Here is a 17,811-nt window from a genome sequence, read left to right as displayed (position 1 = left end):
TAAGACTTATAAAGTTATAATACCTTGACTACTTTTTTTTTGACTTTGTTTAAGTCTTTTTTTAAGTTATATTTTATTTTTGACTTATATTATGAGTTTTTGGTTTTACTAAAACACCGAAGTACATTTTACAAGGTTGTATTAAATACTAAACTCATTCCTTGTTATTTTAGGGTATGTTATCTTAAATTAATAATAATAAAATTTAAATAAAAAATATTTTGTCTAATTGTTGTAACATTATTATTAAGTTTATAACAAAATCTAAAACAACTGATTTATAATTTATATATTCAGAATTGTTTATACATACTATCTGCTTTAAGTAATAACCTTATAGCTGCAAAGTAATATTCTTTTATAAAACTGAAACTTTTCAAAGCATTGGTGTGCTGTTTTCGATTGCATACTTAAGTAACATAAAAATGTTTTTTATAACATACAGAATGCTTGTATTTTAAAGTTCTTTAAAATCAACAACGCATTTAATGAACTATACAACGAATTATTATTAAAGTAAACTCTCAGTTTATATTAGTTTTATCTTATAAAAAAATGGTGAAGCAAACTAATTCAAGTATTTCTTAATTTGTTTTTACCTACGATATTAAATATTTCTAGCTTTTAGCGTTATTTTGTATTATTTTTGATTTGCAATATCTTTAACTTATTTGTTCAAACAATTTTTTCAGGTATTACTAACAACTGACGATTTCTAGAAAACCTTGAGTTAGAATTTTTTTGCTGAAAAAATATCAATTTTTTTTTTTTTTAATGTATGTATAATAATCAAAAAAGTAAGTTAACAAACACGAAAATACTTTTATTGATAATTATTTATAGTGAAATTATTTTTTTCTACAAAACAATTTTTTTCAATTCATTGTTGCATCCAAATTTAAATGCTAGGAAATAATAATACAATATTTCATATAACTAAATCATCACAAATAAAAACTTTTTGATTCGTATTCTAACATAAACGATACAAAAATTACTTTTTTTCCATTAATGACTAGTTCTAAATGATTAATTATTGTGCGAAACATCAAGAGTTTTATGAAGTCTTTTTCATTTATATTAGTCAATACATATGTAAAGCTTGCTTCATATTTATTAAACATATAGTTCTGATAGATAGTAATATGTAATTTTAATAGTTGGTATAAACTTAAGTAGAAAGTAATATTTTTTTTAATGCTTAATAACTACTTAAATTTCAAATGGATCAAAATTTTAAATTTTTAGAAACTTTAAGATATATAAAGAGAATAAAAAATGTTATTTTTGCAAGTTTAAGTGAGAAGCAACTTATTATAGCAGCAGTTAAACAAATAATGTTGTTTGATATTAAGTTTAAATTACCAAGTGAAAGCTTTAATATTGATAACATTGTAAATATATTTGTATTTCAACTAAAAATAAAAATTTTGAGCTTAGAAAAGCTGGCCATGAGATACTTCTACTTTGTTAATTTAAAAACATTGTAAAAATCTGTTTGAGTAAAATGGATTTGTAAAACTAGTTTTAAAACTTAAATTTACCTTGATTTTATGTTAAAATGGGAAACTTTATTTCAAGCAGTTTTATGTACTAAATAAAACAGATATAGCTTATGATTAAGTTAAAGTTGATAATTTTAATTTCAAAAGCAATCAAAAATTTTATGATGATATAGATTCAACTATCTATCATACTTCCTAATAATAAATTGTCTAAAACTATATTTAATCTAATTTAAAAAAATTTCATCTCACTTTGAGAGCACCTTGTTATTTAAGATACTAAACTCTATAAAAATACTAACATGAAATTACTTGACTTTAAAATTTTTCATACCAAGCTTTAAATTTTTTTTAAATAACTATTTTGATTCTTTTATATTTAGTTTTTTAAGTTTTCATAACAAATTTCACTGATACAGAACAATATAGTCTGAACTTAGTAATCATGAATTTGATTGCAACAAACACAAAAGTTGTTTAAATTTTGTAATCTCAATACTTTATATTTATTTTTATAAGTTCTTGCTTGCTTACAACTATTCACTAATTATTTCGCTTTTCAAACAGCGCGTAGACATTACTTCAAACTGAAATGGTCCAACCTCAAGTGAGTATTCATAGTGATGATGAACCCCATGACAACCAAGCTCCCCATGGCAACCAAGTTCCCCATGGTAACCAAGCTCCCCGTGAACCTCCTCGACTCCCTATTGACCGTCAAGTAGCCCGAGAATGGTTGCGCAATTGCATAAGAGTGGCCCTTCAACATAATGACATTCAAATTCCTGACCAACTACAAGCTTATCTAGATGAATTGGGGGATGACGACCGCTGGCAGGCCGTTGACATATCAGCAGTGATTACTGAGGTTGATCGGTTCATGGAGTTGGTCGTAGATTATCCAAATGAAATAGTTTATGGGGGGGCAGTGTACAACCCTAATATAAATGTTACGCCAGTGAATATCCGTAAAATAATTAAATTTATTTGGTGGCACAAGTTCGACCAAAAAGATCTCGCTGTAGAAACTGAGCTCACCGTGGAAGATGTATTTCGGAGGTATTACCTGCAGGTTGTCTTGAGAGATTTGACTCCCGACCTACCTCCAGATGAACGCAGTGTCCTTCCTGTTTGTAAGCACCCGGAATGGGCGATGCTCTTCAGTAAAGCAATACTTGCCTTGCGAAAAGGTCGTAGGTTTTTGATCCGCGGCAACATCTTTGCTAATTTTCTGGAAAACAACATGGAACGGTATCAGCTGAGGGAGACACTAATAAGGCTGAAAAATGCTGTCATAAAACTCCGCTATTACCTAAGAGCAAATGTGAGTGGTTTTAGTCTTGATTACTTCCAATTTCTTATTTTCCTCAAGCACGATATAAGTGAGTGCAATGATCTTTGCAGAAACATTCAAGAAGTCGTTGGAAACATCTTTCTCGAAGATCAACTACAGTGATACATGTTCATGTTGGATCTTTTGATGATTTACTGTCTGCCAGTGTTAATTGTGTTAATTCATAAATTATAACGTTCAATCTGTTTTATTTGTGTTACTGCTTTTAGTATTTGAGTTACCGTGGCAAAAATAATAAAAAATAACTGATTAAGTAAACAGTTGTTTGAATTATTAATAAGTTTGTACAAAAAAGAGCGAATTTCTTAGTTTAGTGTAATCTGTTTTTTACTGGCTAAAGCAGAGTTAGTTGATAAAAATGTTATATTTACAACATATGAGAAAAAAGCAGAAAGTATCTCTCGAAATTATAGTAGTTGTAAAAACAAGAGCATCCTGTTTTTTAAAGGTTTGCTAAAATGAAAACAAAAAAACTAATGTAAATTTTAAAAACATAAATTTTTAGTAATTTTCGTTTGACTTATGCAAGAAACGCTGTAGTTTATAAATAAAAAATTAGTTTATAGTTTTGTAAAATTAGTATTTTAAAGATGTATAATAATAAAGTATATATTTAAAACAAAAAAAAATATTTCATACTAGCTGGATTAAACTTAATTTTATTTTGCTTAATAAACTATAGAATACAATAAAATGAGTTTATATATAGTTTGAAATACCATTATTTATGCTTTAAAAAAATACTGTCTACAAATCACTAAAGCAAACATTAAAAAATATCTAACACCATATAAAGGTACAGACTATCTACTAGATTCACTAACTCAACTTAAATAGTTTTAACTAAAATAAATTTAACCGTGTATCATTAGTTTTTTTTTAATAAACTATTTTTATTATCTTTAACTAAATAAAAAGCTAAAATAAAAAAATTAATTAAAAACTTCAAATTTATAACTAAGTTTTTTTAAAGTTTGGTAAATTATAAGGTGTTATTCAATTATCTTCTAAATCTTTATGGTTAATGCTTGTTTACTTATTCTTACACCTTATCTTATTTATAATATAAATCTCAGTTTCCTTAAAAAAAATTACGCATTTTTTTTGTTTTATAGTGTTCGCAGCAGATGGTTTATATCTTGTAATTCCTGTTCATGTACATACAAGAAAAAAATACAATAAAACTTGCCAAAATTACTCTATTGCCATAGGAATATTATTTTGTAACATATTTCCAACTTAACATTTTTCTTAAAATGCGTGATTGGTATTAAAGTAAGATTAGCTATCCTATGTAAAATTGATCATTACTTTTATTGATTTATCATTACTACTATTGATCATTACTTTTATATACACAACACTACATGCTAAAAAGATTAAACTCAATTTTTAAATTTTTTACACTAAAATAAATGTTTAAAAACAGGCAGCAGTAAGTACTGCAATATTTTTTTAAACAATTATTTTTTTAGGGGACATCTTCAAAATCTACCCGCGTTCATAATCCACCGGATTAAAATCCAGTCAAATTCGAGAACCGCTTACCGAACGAGGGTAAGGGTTAGGGGTAACAGTGATAGTGAGTAATAAATAAAAAATAATTTTTTTAAATGCAAAAATTTTTAAAATAAATTAATAAATAAAAGAAATATAAAAAAACATCGGGTTGATTTTGAACGCGGGTGGATTTTAATAGTATTCCATTTTTAGAACCTTTGTAAAAACGTAACTGATAAAAATTAAAAAAAAAATTGACAACATAAAATCTATATGAGTAAAACTGTACCACTATATTTAAAATCTTTATATCTAATGAAAACTTGTTTGAAGTTAGTAAAACAACTGATATTAATTACTTACAACTATATTTCATACAGAAATAAACATTTTGTTAATAAAAAGTTAGACAAAGTAATATAGTTACATAAAACACAGATTCACAGTTTTATTGGCTTTATTGTGACAAAAACTAAAACAAAGACATTGTATATAGAAAATAAACTTTATTAATACATTTATAAATTAAAAGTTTTAATTACTGTAGCTTCAGTAAATTATATGCAGCTAGTGATGTATAGAACATTAATTGTGAAAAAATTATAAAACATCACAACTAAAAATTATATGATTTAGTCTAAAGCACAAAGTTGTCACTCTTTGAAGCTATAAAAACTATTTTGAGTTTAAGGGAAATTCATAAAGTTTATGAGAAATAAAAATTAAACTCTGAAAAACAATTACTTTTATACAAGGATGATACTATAAAAATAATAACATTATTAAGGGTACTTAACATCTAAAAGAAGAATTTAATTTCAAAGATAATTGTGGATCATAAAATAATAAAAGCTGGCCAACTTATAGAAACAGCTTTTTTATATAAACTAGGTTTCAAGTGTGGCAAAACCCTAAAAGAAATTAATCTGAAAATTCTTTTAATTTTTCTATCAAATAATCTCCAAATTGTTGGTATTGCTCAGCAGAATAATTAATAATGAGATTCCATAATTGTCCTGTTATAAATAATTGTGTTAGAAAAAAAAAGAGTGTATAAAAGTTATAACTAATTTAGTTATTTACAAAATAATGAAAAAATACTTTCATATATAGCCAAAGTAAATATAAGTAATAATTTCCAAAAACTTAAAAACTGCTTACTTTATTTATTTTACTTATAAATCTAGTATAATTTTATGCTTTCACTAGTTTCTTTCAATTAACAAATAAACTACAAAATTTGGTACTTAAACTTACTTAAATTTTTGTTATATGCTTAATATTCAAAAAAAATATTTTCTTGGTAGACAAAATACCATTGATTTACTTATGAAGATCAAATAAAACCGACCTATAGAGACCTGGTTGTCTACTAGCAGCTTGTATATTGTTTCTATGGTTTCTTTCAGATGGAAATCATTGAAAGTGAAATAAACTAACTGCCTTTTAGCGTGGCAACACACCATCATCTGAATTACAGCTGGAAAGAATTAATTATAAAATTGGTTTTTTTAATCAAAGTATTTAACAGTTATATCATAGATTAACCGAAATAAACATCAACTTTACTTTCATAAATTTACACCACTAAAACTTCCACTACTACTGAACAAAACTTAAACAAATTTTAATTTAAACTTTAGCAACTAATGTTTAGTGACAATTCTGACTGATACACAATCCTTCAGTTTTTAAGTTACTTTGTTGACCATAAAAAACACGCATAGTTTTCATTCATGTATTATATAGCTGGTTAAATTATTCATTTTAGAATTACAAACCTATACATTAAGCACGAACACTAGCCACAGACACATTATATATAGTTGCTTGTTTCAAGCAATCTCTACATTATAAAAAATTTATTTATTTTTAAAGTAAAGTTTGAACGTATATATATTTACTTATTAACTTTTTATTACTTCAAACCAACCTTTCAGCACGTAATTGCCACCGAACGCCCCGCACCCCCAGTTACCAGTGGCAACGGCAGATTGATGCTCAGGAACGCCATCTAGCGGATGAAATCCGCAGTGAGCTTTGTTTAGTTCCCTTAACACATGTTCACTTTTGAATTGGTAGTGAACTGTTTCACTGTGAAAGTTGCATAGGTTTTTTTTAATACAATCTATTTGAAACAAAGCTTTGAAATTATAAACATTACAATTAAGGGAGTAATACTATAACGAGTTTGAAGTACATTGGCTATATTCAGAAAATGACAAATTGGTTTAATTTTTAAAAAAAGGTGGACATTAATTTTTTTCAAAAAAAAAAGTTATAACAAACTAACGGCCAAAAGCAGATGGCATCAATTGCGGTGATCTTGCAACATTTTCTATTCCAAGGATCAACACCCGTATCGTCTTTGCAGGGATTTGACCACATATAAGTGTTTGAATAACCAGTATATGTTGAATATTGCTCTGTTCCTGTATACATTATTCAGTTTATTAATAAGTTTAACCTTTTATTTATTTGAAAAAAAAGTATATGTTAAATACTGTTCTGTTCCTGTATATATTATCAAATTTAATATGAAATTTAACTTTTTATTTATTTGAAAAAACAGTATATGTTGGATATTGTTCTGTTCCTGTATATGTTATTAAATTTAATAAACAGTATATGTTGGATATTGTTTTATCCTGATTCAGTGAAACTAACAAACCGGTTATGATGATTGCTTCGTTGTCATGCATTCTCTCACACATCACCATGGAAACCAAACATTCAGGGTTTATTATGAACCTGATTTCCTCCTGAACCAACCCATAATTCAGCACCCCACCACCTATGAACTCGTTAGCGAAATCCGCCTGAAACAATTAATATTAAAATCATTTTGAACATTGGTAATAGAATATAATATTTATTTATACTTAAAAGTGAATCTGTATTTTTTTACTATTTCTTATGTTATTAGTGTTGGAAAACTATAAACAATTAACTAAGCAAGGAAATCTTTATTAATCTAACAGGGTTGTTAAAGGTTTTTCTGTGATTAATTTCCAGGTTTTCTATATTTATTCCAGATTTTAAAAGTTTCTAGGTCAGTTTTTAGTTTAAACAACATTTAAGTAAAAAACAATCTTAAGCAATATAACAACATTGAAAAGATATTACAAAGGTACTTTAAATGTGTTTTTTAATAAAAAAAAAATACTGGTACAACATTATTTTTACTTTCGAGATAGATTTTTTTGTATATCATTGAGATTGGTTACTTTACATGTAATTATTATCTCAAATTCCAGATTTTCCAGTTTTTCTTTTGCCTAAGATGTCAAATGCCAGGTTTTTCAAGGTTTTTAAGTTTTTTAAGAACCCTAAAATGGCTGAAATATGTTAATTAGTAAAACGGATAACAACTTATAACTAACTTACATTTTGAAAACAACTTAAACTTGTTAAAAAACAACAAATGAAACCTGTAACATTCCTATGCCTTCATTTTCAATCATGCCACTGTTATCAACAATCATGAAATCATTTTTGAACTTATCATCTAATTCGCTCCACTTCGGTAATTCAGATAAACACACTCTTTCATATGTTATGTTGCCTTCACCAACTAAAATTATTAAAATATGTTTTTAGTGCATTATAATAAATATTAAACTTTACCACACAAACAACAACAGCATCCGAGACAACCTACGACCAGTTTTGTTCTAGTTAGGACTCATCAGGCAGGCATAGTCACGAGAAACCGCTGTTGTGATTTAACCAAGCTAGTTTATGTACAAAGTTAGATTAGATCAAAGCGGTTTCTCGAGACTATGCCTGCCTGATGAGTCCTAATTAGAACGAAACCGGTCTTAGGTTGTCTCGGATGCTGTTGTTGTTGGTCGTGTAGTAAAGATAATTATTTATTGTTAATGGCGCGAACATCTCAACTTTTTTGATGATGGCCGAAATAAATACTAGTAAAATGTAACTAACAAATAAACAATTTAAGTCCAGGCTTCCTAAACTCATTTTATAAATGCCCCATTAGACTGAAAGTTAATAAATAATTGCCTCTTTATTAGATATCGCCCCTTTAAATGGTTAATGACCCCTGAAAACCAAAATTGTACCAAGGAAGCGATATCAAATAGAAAAACCCTTATCTACACTATAGTTTACTCAATTTTAAATAGTAACGTTTTACGTACTTCCTTCCTTAGAAATTCTGTCGAAATAGTGAACCAGAGTCTTCATTTTCTGGTTCATCGCCTTTCTTTTCGTGTTGAGTTGGTGAATTCTGTTGATATCAATTTAAGTGAATTAGGACTAATATAACAAACTTTATTTTATTGAAAGATTTGACAGTTTTTGTCATCTAAAACTTATTGAAAAAATTCTTAGTTCTTATTTTAGGACGCCTTTGTTAAGCATGTACAAAATTAAAAATATTCACAACATAAAAAAATATTATTTATAGGAAAAAACTAACTGATTTTCATTTTAAATGCCATAGAAATGCAACTTAAACTACAACTTATTAAAAACTTCATTTTTAGATTTCGTCAGTTCACAAGAAATAGGTAAAACTAAAAAATAATTATTAATAAACATAAGAAACTCTTTCAAGTATGAAGTAAAAAGTACCTGACAATCAAATGAGTTTCACTTTAGTTTCAACGTAATCAAATAGCTTTTTAACTATTAAAATATTAATCAAAAACAATTAATAATAAAACCAACGATGAGAAGTTACACTGGTTGTAGTCGTTCTCAGCGTAATCTCTGTCGTTGGGAAACGTGCAAAGGAACATGTTGCACAAGATGCTTGCGGCCTGGTGTTTGCTCATCGTCAGCTTGTGCGTCATGCCATTCTTCAGTAGTGGTATCGGCTGTTTGTTTTATGATTTGTTAAATTTGATTGTTGAAAATATAATGTCATGAATTACATGAAAAATAACTTGATTTAAATTTAAAGGAGACTTTGCTTTTATTTAAAAACTAGCTCAAAAGGTAAAAAAATACATATAACCAAGTATACATGATACTTACAATACTTTTTTGGGTACAGTATATATGTAAAAATCCTTCCTCTGATAAATATATATACTATATATTTATTATTTATCAAATAAAACAAACCTGTTTAAAAATGTCAGGCAACTGAAGAGCTGTTTCAACAATAAACGGGAGGATTCTATTGAAAAACTCCGAAGTGAAGGGACCCTTCCTCTGGAAGAAATAGTGTAAACCCTGCATGTTTCTGCGGGTATTATCTTTGCAGTATGTCCCAATGCGCTCCTGTGTGGAGTAATTAATAACACTTATTATGGAATCAAGTTGTTTAATTTTATAGTACATATCTTTACAATATATTTGTATGCTCTCCTGCTTTAGATTTATATAAAATTCAAATAAAACTTTAGTGCATATTCCTTATTGCTGGTTCGTTTAATTTACAAGCATATTTTTAAATCGAACTGCTTAAGTTCTTAAGTTCTGGTCTTTTAAGTTACGTTTCTCTATTTTACCAACTCATTTTAAAGAAACCTCTGCCAGTTGTTGCATATTAAATTCTAAACAAATTTTAAAACTATAATAATCCAACTAACTTCTAGGTCGTGGGTGGAAGTTATGCGTGAATGGGTTAGAGCGTACTTTATGTTATCCCAGTGGTCGCCTAGCAACTTGTTGCAACATGGCAATGGAACATGTTTACCTCGCAACGCTTCAATGGGTTTGTCACTTGCCTGTTGATTGGTTGTTAATACAAGTTATGTATGTGATCTATAAAGTAAAAAATACACAATATAAGTTATATGTTTAAAATGTTATGTTGACAATAAAATTTACAATTATCCAAAAATAAAACTTAGGTTTGAATTAAACATTTTAATTTTACAAAACTGGAATTTAATCTAAACTACATTAAAATTTAAACTAGCAATATTTAAAAACAAGCCTTTCTTGACATACCATTATAATAGCAGGTCTACTGTTATAAATTAAAAATGTTATTTAGATACTAGAAAACACCCTAACTCAAACAAAAGAGTCACTCATTACAACTTAAATTAACTTAATCTAATTAAACATTTTTTTATTTTCTTATTTAACAAAATAAAAATTGTCAAACATGAAATCCGTACCTCGAACAAAACTGTGTGATTTTCAGAATTTTTTAATGGTGGAAATTCTCCGAGACATTCTGGACTTCTCTTGAAATGCTGCAATTTTCCCGCCAAAACCGGTCTCGACTTCATGTGGGCTTTCTTTGGGGTCATCTGGAATAAATCATGGTTAGGAAAAGTTAGCTTCATGTTTTTAATTATTATAACTTGCGAAAATTATTAATTTTAATCAACACCATCTCACCTTTATGATATTATGCTTAAAAGCACGTATCAGTTTGAAACTCATCTTATAATTTTTCACTATAAGTCTTTAAAAGTCTAATAAAAGTAATCGTTAAGATTTTCATGATCAAGTATTTCAAAGAAAAAAAATTGAACTTATTATAAATAAGGTGGTTTACCCCCCTCCCCCTACGCCCTTAATGATTTAACCATTCAACTAATGAATATACACCTTAACCAACTTAACAAACTTAACATACTATATTCCTAAAATAATATTAAATTACTTTATTTAAGATTGTATGGTTTTATGATAACTTTCCTCCACACTTTCTACCATAACTAAATCTCAAACTTGACAAATACAAATTATACCTAAAGCTAATTTCTATAATCTAGGTTTAATAATTTAAAGGGGTTATAATCTCTTATAAAGAACAGATACACACACCAATAAAATAAAGAAATTAATACTTCACAAATTACATTAAATGGATTTAAAACATCAACACCAAAATTAGTTTTAATAAAATATTATTTTAAGAATGTATAAACTCATTATTAGCTATAACTTTATATCTGCTCCTTCATTTTTTTCTAATTTGTTTTAGGAATTGTTTTAAAACTTTTATTAGAGTAATCTTTAGTAAATTCTTAAATAATTTGTACGAAACATATCATTCATTTTTTGTACAAGTTTTCTTATATTAATCTTTTTTAATGACCATTTTTATTAAAATTTGTTAATATTTTTTATGCTTATTTTTCAAAAATCCGCTTCCTTCAAGTTGTTTGTAATATCAAAAAGTACACCTCCTGAAAACTTAAAGTTAAATGTTTCATAAATGAGAAGGAGATATACTTTTAGTGAATTTTCTTAAATTTAAAGAAAATTAGACTTAGAAATATCTAATTGGTTGTATGAGATTTTTTTTTATAAATTTTTTATAAAACTTTTTTATATCTGAAAAACAAATTGATTTTTTTGTTTAAATAATCATATTATAGTATACACTCTAAGCTTTTAAATAAAAACCAATGTAAACTTTTATTATAAAAAAATGTTGGACCACTATGCTCTCAGTTACTGGAACTAGATAATTAAGCTCAAACTGTCTGTTACAACTACATGTTGTAAGGTTTTGACTCAACTATTCAACCTCAAATTCTGATGAGTGTATATAGCTGCATATGGCATAAGAAACATTGCATCAGAAATTTTTTGTAATTTGATCTGCTCTTAATTTGTTGTTGCTTTTAATTTCTCATTATCTAAACTATATTTAAGTTTCAACAAAAATTGGTTCTTGTTCACTAACTCCATGTTACTCGACATTCAAAACAATAGAATAGCATATAAAAAATTCAGTTCATTACAGTACTAATGAGCAAATACAAAAACAATAATTTAATTAATATATTTTACACAACTGAACACATTTACAATAATATATAACAAGTAATAAAGGAATCAAAATTTTGCTCAACAAACTTAACATACCTAACAGAAACTAAATAATTGAACTAAAATATTATTTAACTTACTAACTACTTATAACTACATATAAAAACAAATAATTAAATCAAAACACTACTTAAGCAATTTAAAATATTTATGAATACACATAAAAATAAAATCAAAATCAGTAAAAAATTATACTTACTTTTATATATATAATCACAAAAAAAAACACTGCTTACTCTTGGTGGTGACTTGTAGGGAGATTTTCCCTTTGGAGTAGAGTAAGGTGATGCCATGAAGGAATTTGACGGAGATGAAGAGTAAGAGTTTGGAGATTTTGCAAATGAACTTGAGTTGTTTGCAAACGATTTGTTGAATGAGTTGGGCGAGTGTGAGAATGAGTTTGTCCTAATTCGCTTCTGGCTGTCTTCTCTGAGTTTAAACAAAATAATTTTAAATCAGGCTGTGAACGCGAACACTTTTGTGAGAAATTTACTTGGTTTTACAAAAGTGAAATTACATTGTAAATGGTTTAGTATATAACTAGAGGATTATTAAGTAATTATTTTAATATTTAATACCTTATAAAGCTTTATTAACATTTATTGGTCTAATTAGCCTTTAATTATTCAAATACTTATTTTAAAATTAAACTTTAATTGTTATAAACTAATGTACTTATTCTTATATAAAACAATAACTTAAGTATTATAAACATTGCAAGGTTAATAAAAAACTTTCAATATTTCAGTCTTTGAAAGAAATCACTTAAGTACTTTGATAGTATAATATAGTCTTATAAACTTAACTATCAATTGTTTTCTTCTCATTAAACAAATAGTTCAAATTAAAAATAAATAAAAGCACAGTGATAGTTTATCTCTCAGTGTAATTTTAAATGTTTTTCATTAAACACAAAAAATACTTGATAAAAAAAAAGTATAAACAAAGTAAAAGAAAATATTTTTTTTATGTGAAGAAATACAATTTATTGTTAAACATCATTATATAATTTTTCTTACCTTGTAAATAAAACATTATATTGAAAAATGTAATGATTTAATATTTTTACTTTTTATTAATTATAGAAGCATGTAAGGAATGAAAGTTCTTTAAAAAAAATAAGAATTATTAAATTTCATAAAATAGAGTTAGTCATGCAAAAAAGAAGTATATAGGCTAAATATACAAGCATTAATATAATAATCTACCTGACTGATATTTAAATTAAGCTTAAAATATGAAAACAATACTTTCACATACTAAGCAAACTTTTTGATTTACACTTTACATTAACTTTTTTTAATTTACACATTGTAATTTTTTTTTTGAATACTTAGCTTCAATAACTATGAAATACTACTAAATAAAGTTTAGAAGCTTATTGGAAAAAATAACATGAAGCTAGATAATATTACAACAGTATTTACTTGTTAAAATTAATAAAATTATAATATTCAAGTTTTTCAACTTGTCCTGGTGTGTCGACTGTTCTTTTGAACTTTTTCTTTATCAATTTATTAAACATATATATATAACCATATTTCAAAAAAAAATAACAAAACAACATTAATAAGATTTAGAAAATTTTTGTTGTTTTTTCAAGTATAACTTTTTATACATTTATTAATACTTAAAGGAGTAAGTTTTTAATTTTGGCCTTTAAATCATCAACAGAAAATAATTTACTGAAAACTAAAGAAAAACAAACATGATTTTTTACTTATCAGTACAATTATTAAAAACTTAAATTATTACAATAATAATTACAAAGCTTGAAATAATACACAGGGTTGCCACTGACTTTTGACAATTTTTTTCCAGGTTTTCAAAATTTCTTCAGGGTTTTTTAAAGTATTGTTTTTGGGTTTATTTTGAGTTTAAACCGATGATGACAAAAAAAAAATTATCTTTATGGTATGCTTTTTATGTCAAATCAAAAATTTTCTACTTAATATTCAAAAGTTGTTTAAAATTCCAGGTTTTTCGAGTTTTTTATTTTTACTTTGCTAATTCCAGTTTTTTCCAGTATTTTTTGCCTAAATTGTCAAATTCAGGTTTTTACAGATTTCCAGGTAAAGTGGCAACACTGTAATTTATTAATTCAGACAAATTAGCAAATAAGTGGTAAAAAAATAATTGCAAAGATATTCAGTTTCTACAGTTTGAAATAATAAATTTCAAAAGCATACTAATATACTTGTGAATATATACTACTACTATAAACTAGTTAAAGCTATTTCAAATAAAAACAATCCACTTTAAACATTGATTTCAATCTTAAACCTTTTCATTTATTTTATTCAAATGATATATTTCAATCAACAAATAAGATTTACTACTAGTGGATAAAAAAATTTTCATCATTTTTAGAATCATAAATAATAAGTCAACTGTTTTACCAATGAAAGTGTTTGATGGTATAAAGCTTATGTTATCTTTCATTAACTTTATTAATGTCACTAACACTACTCTTGTTTTTACTTAAGTAAATTTTAACTTCACAAAATTAATTGAAGTAAGCAAAAGTACTTTTACACAACCGAATATTAAAGAAGTTGTTCAATTTTGTCAAATATTCTTTGTTCATAGCTATATAATAAAAATGCATGCACATAAAGGAGTCAATTTATTAATTAATTATTGAAAACTATTCTATGTTACTAATTTGTTATACACTTTTAAAGTTAACAGTTAGACAAACTTGAGGAGAATAAAATAAAAATCTGAAAAAAAATAATTTATGACTAATATAATAACATTATAGTTAACATATGAATTAAAAGCTACTAAAACTATTTAAAAATCACACAACTCACTTAATTTAATGAAACTAATTTTTAACTTTATAATTTTGAAGTATTCATCAACTTAGTTAAAATTTCTATAATTTATTTTACCAAGCAAACATGCATCAATAAATAATAAGCTCAACAATAAAGTTTATAAAAAAATAGGTAAAAGAAAAAATAACTTTGCCAAAAATAAAAATCTTAACTTACAAAAAAAAGCTTAAAAACATTTAGAGTGTGAGAAAATATATTTACATAAGCTTTAAAGTTTACATCATAAATAATACAATCAAAAATAAAATAGTGCTCATTTCAATAATTAAAGTGTGTGTAAACGAAAATATATCACTGAGCTTCAAATGAAACAGTTACCTTTGATAGTCACCTCCAAAACTTTCATCAGACGTTCTTTTTCTACCTTCTCTATACAATGCGGAAAAGCAAATACTATTTTAGACTTAACTAAAAATGAGCTAACATAATTAATATTTGTTTAATGTTTATTACGATATAAATAATATATTGGCGTAAAGTAAAACACATCAATACTACAACACCATTTTACCATAAGTATAATAGTATCAGTTTAATTGCTTTAGTTTAATTTAATTATGTTATGCTTCTGAAATATAGTTTATTGAGTTTTAAACTAACTTTTTTGGCGTAACATAATTCGAATACTTATTCGGGGTGATGTGTTTGTTCTTACTGTAACTCCCGTTCGACTGGAAATCTATATTTTCAAATGCTAACAAATCAACTGTGAGTATTTTTCCTTTTGATAAAAAAAAACAATAGTTTTTTAAATAAAATTGCTACAAAAAGTTAAAATTTCCCATTTTATATCTGACATATATATGTTTTATTTTAAAAAAAATTACAACAGGATTAAGTAAACATTGAAAATAAAACACACTTGTTTTTATAACTAGCAAAAATACAACACAAATAAAAGCTGTCCAACTGTATAAGAAGACTAAAATGACAATCAAATCAAAAACTGAAAACATTTTCATCAACATTTGTAACACCAACCTTTAGTGAAATCTTCAAAAGAAACATGACATTCGTCAATAGAAGATAATTTTGAAAGAGTGTCACCATCATCTAACGCTTTAAATACAGATTTGTAAGTTGAATCTGATGACACAGACCTGCTACTTAATCCTGAGGAAGCAGACTTGTCTGTTAGTTCCGCAGACTTGTTGCCTTCATCTGACAACTTTGCTTTTTCTTCCGTAGAACTTTCTGCCTTGTGGTTCTGAATGTTTGGCAAAGACTTTTAAAATACTAAATTTAAAAAATGTTACTTTTCATGTACATTTTTTTCTAATACTTACAAGAAATTTTAAAAGTTTGTATTTATCTTGTAAAATTTTTATTTGATTGGCTTTAAGCCTGAAAATTTAAGATACTATTAAATGAAACTACCTAAAACCTTATTGAAAACCTGGTTTATTTCTGTTAAATAAACTTTTTTTTTTAATTCAAGTAACAAAAGTAAACATAACTTTTGAAACATTTTATAAAAAACTAAAAGAAAAATAATTACCCCATTTTTTTCAGTGTGTACTTTTTTAGGAAAGAATGATGAAATTGAAGACTGCATCTTATATTTGTTTTTAAACAAATTCCTGTGTTACATTTATTCTTACATTTAGAAAAATAACTTACATACAAACAAAAAAAGAAACTGTACATAATCTTCAAATTCCAGAACTTGTACAATATACTCTGGAAAACTAGTAAGTTAATAAGTAATAAAATAATTTAAATGGAATAAATAAAACATTTATAATAACTTAAAAGTACAAAACCATGTAAATAATTTCTTACAGTATGCACCCAGTCTATATAAATTATTTGTAATTCTATGTTTTAAACTTATAAAACAAAAACATTTTACATTCAGAAAACATAAACAATTTAAGTATATTTTTGAATGGTCAAAGATTGAAACATGCAAAAAAAAATTAGCTATTATAAAACAAACAAAATAAAAAACAATCCAAATAAAAATCTACCTCATCCTAATAACCGCAGACATTTTTAGTTAAGATATGTTTTTGCTGCAACTTTTTTTATTATGACAATTTTTGTAAACTCAATTACTTTTTAAATTAAATACCTTTAAATATAAAATGTTTTGAATTAAAAAACTTAAATAACATATGTTGTACAACATACTCACACCATGATGGTATTTTAGCATTAAAAGTACAAAACTCACAGAATATCTTTTAAAAGAAGATAAAAATATTGATACAAAATCCTAATAAAAAAATATAAAATATTTATCTAAAATAAAGTTTTAAAACTGATGACAAACACTTAATGATTATCAAATAATTTGTGATGACTATATTCACATATAGCTAGTTGGTATAATATCGTTCTTTCTGCATTCCTATCTTTTTTAAATAGATTTTTTTAAACATGTTCTTCCTTTAATTTGACATTTTTTTAAACAATAAACTGTAAATGTTCATTGTAAACTAAAAAATAAACATACCATTTGATTTAAATGACTTGATACAAGACTTTATACATCTGAAGTATGTGTAGGGATTTTAGAATTTTCATATGTAAACATTTAATTTAATTGAAAACTAACAGTTTTTTCATTAAAAGATTCTTTAATATTGATCAGGGATATAATCTTGCAAATTAGTTTTTGTTTTTCAACATTTCTATGTTACTTATCACTTTAAACTAAAATAATAATTTGAAGATATTTAAAAATTCTATATTAGTGTTTTGAGTAAACTGCAAGTTGCTTTTTAAAGATTTTCAAAATCGAAAAATTTTTGAAATACAGCGAAGCAAAGTCAGAGATATCAATAATCATATGGGAGATGCAAATTAAAAAGGCATAAAAAACTATTTTGCTAAC

At 25.7% G+C, this 17,811-nt stretch overlaps 1 protein-coding gene across 1 annotated transcript; it reads right to left on the bottom strand.

Annotated features, from left to right (window-relative positions):
• Positions 1 to 5,019: 5,019 nt before the first annotated feature.
• LOC145850072 (poly(ADP-ribose) glycohydrolase-like) lies at positions 5,020 to 16,527 on the bottom strand. The gene is made up of 15 exons (XM_082955217.1): positions 16,471 to 16,527; positions 15,954 to 16,179; positions 15,573 to 15,651; positions 12,366 to 12,558; positions 10,458 to 10,592; positions 9,921 to 10,058; positions 9,451 to 9,609; positions 9,052 to 9,200; positions 8,520 to 8,608; positions 7,791 to 7,933; positions 7,031 to 7,178; positions 6,653 to 6,791; positions 6,293 to 6,453; positions 5,711 to 5,839; positions 5,020 to 5,375 (listed from the first exon to the last, which is right to left on the bottom strand). The coding sequence occupies exons 1-15, from the start codon at positions 16,525 to 16,527 to the stop codon at positions 5,281 to 5,283; spliced, it is 2,040 nt and encodes a 679-aa protein (XP_082811343.1). The 3' UTR covers positions 5,020 to 5,280.
• Between the last annotated feature and the right edge of the window lie 1,284 nt (positions 16,528 to 17,811).

The sequence above is a fragment of the Thalia democratica genome, chromosome 2 (genome assembly GCF_965202585.1).
Source record: "Thalia democratica chromosome 2, ktThaDemo2.hap1.1, whole genome shotgun sequence".
NCBI classification, from domain to species: domain Eukaryota; kingdom Metazoa; phylum Chordata; class Thaliacea; order Salpida; family Salpidae; genus Thalia; species Thalia democratica.
Note: the sequence above shows the minus strand (reverse complement) of the source record. Positions and strands in the feature narration are given on the sequence as shown.

What these genes read in the sequence shown, in the direction of transcription:
- LOC145850072 (XM_082955217.1), bottom strand. Translation starts at nt 16,527, where the DNA reads ATGCAGTCTTCAATTTCATCATTCTTTCCTAAAAAAGTACACACTGAA. An exon ending in CAGAATTTCTAAGGAAGGAA is followed by an intron (nt 7,934 to 8,519) that starts GTACGTAAAACG and finishes TAATAATTTTAG; the next exon opens with TTGGTGAAGGCAACATAACA. An exon ending in AAGGCATAGGAATGTTACAG is followed by an intron (nt 7,179 to 7,790) that starts GTTTCATTTGTT and finishes TAATTGTTTCAG; the next exon opens with GCGGATTTCGCTAACGAGTT.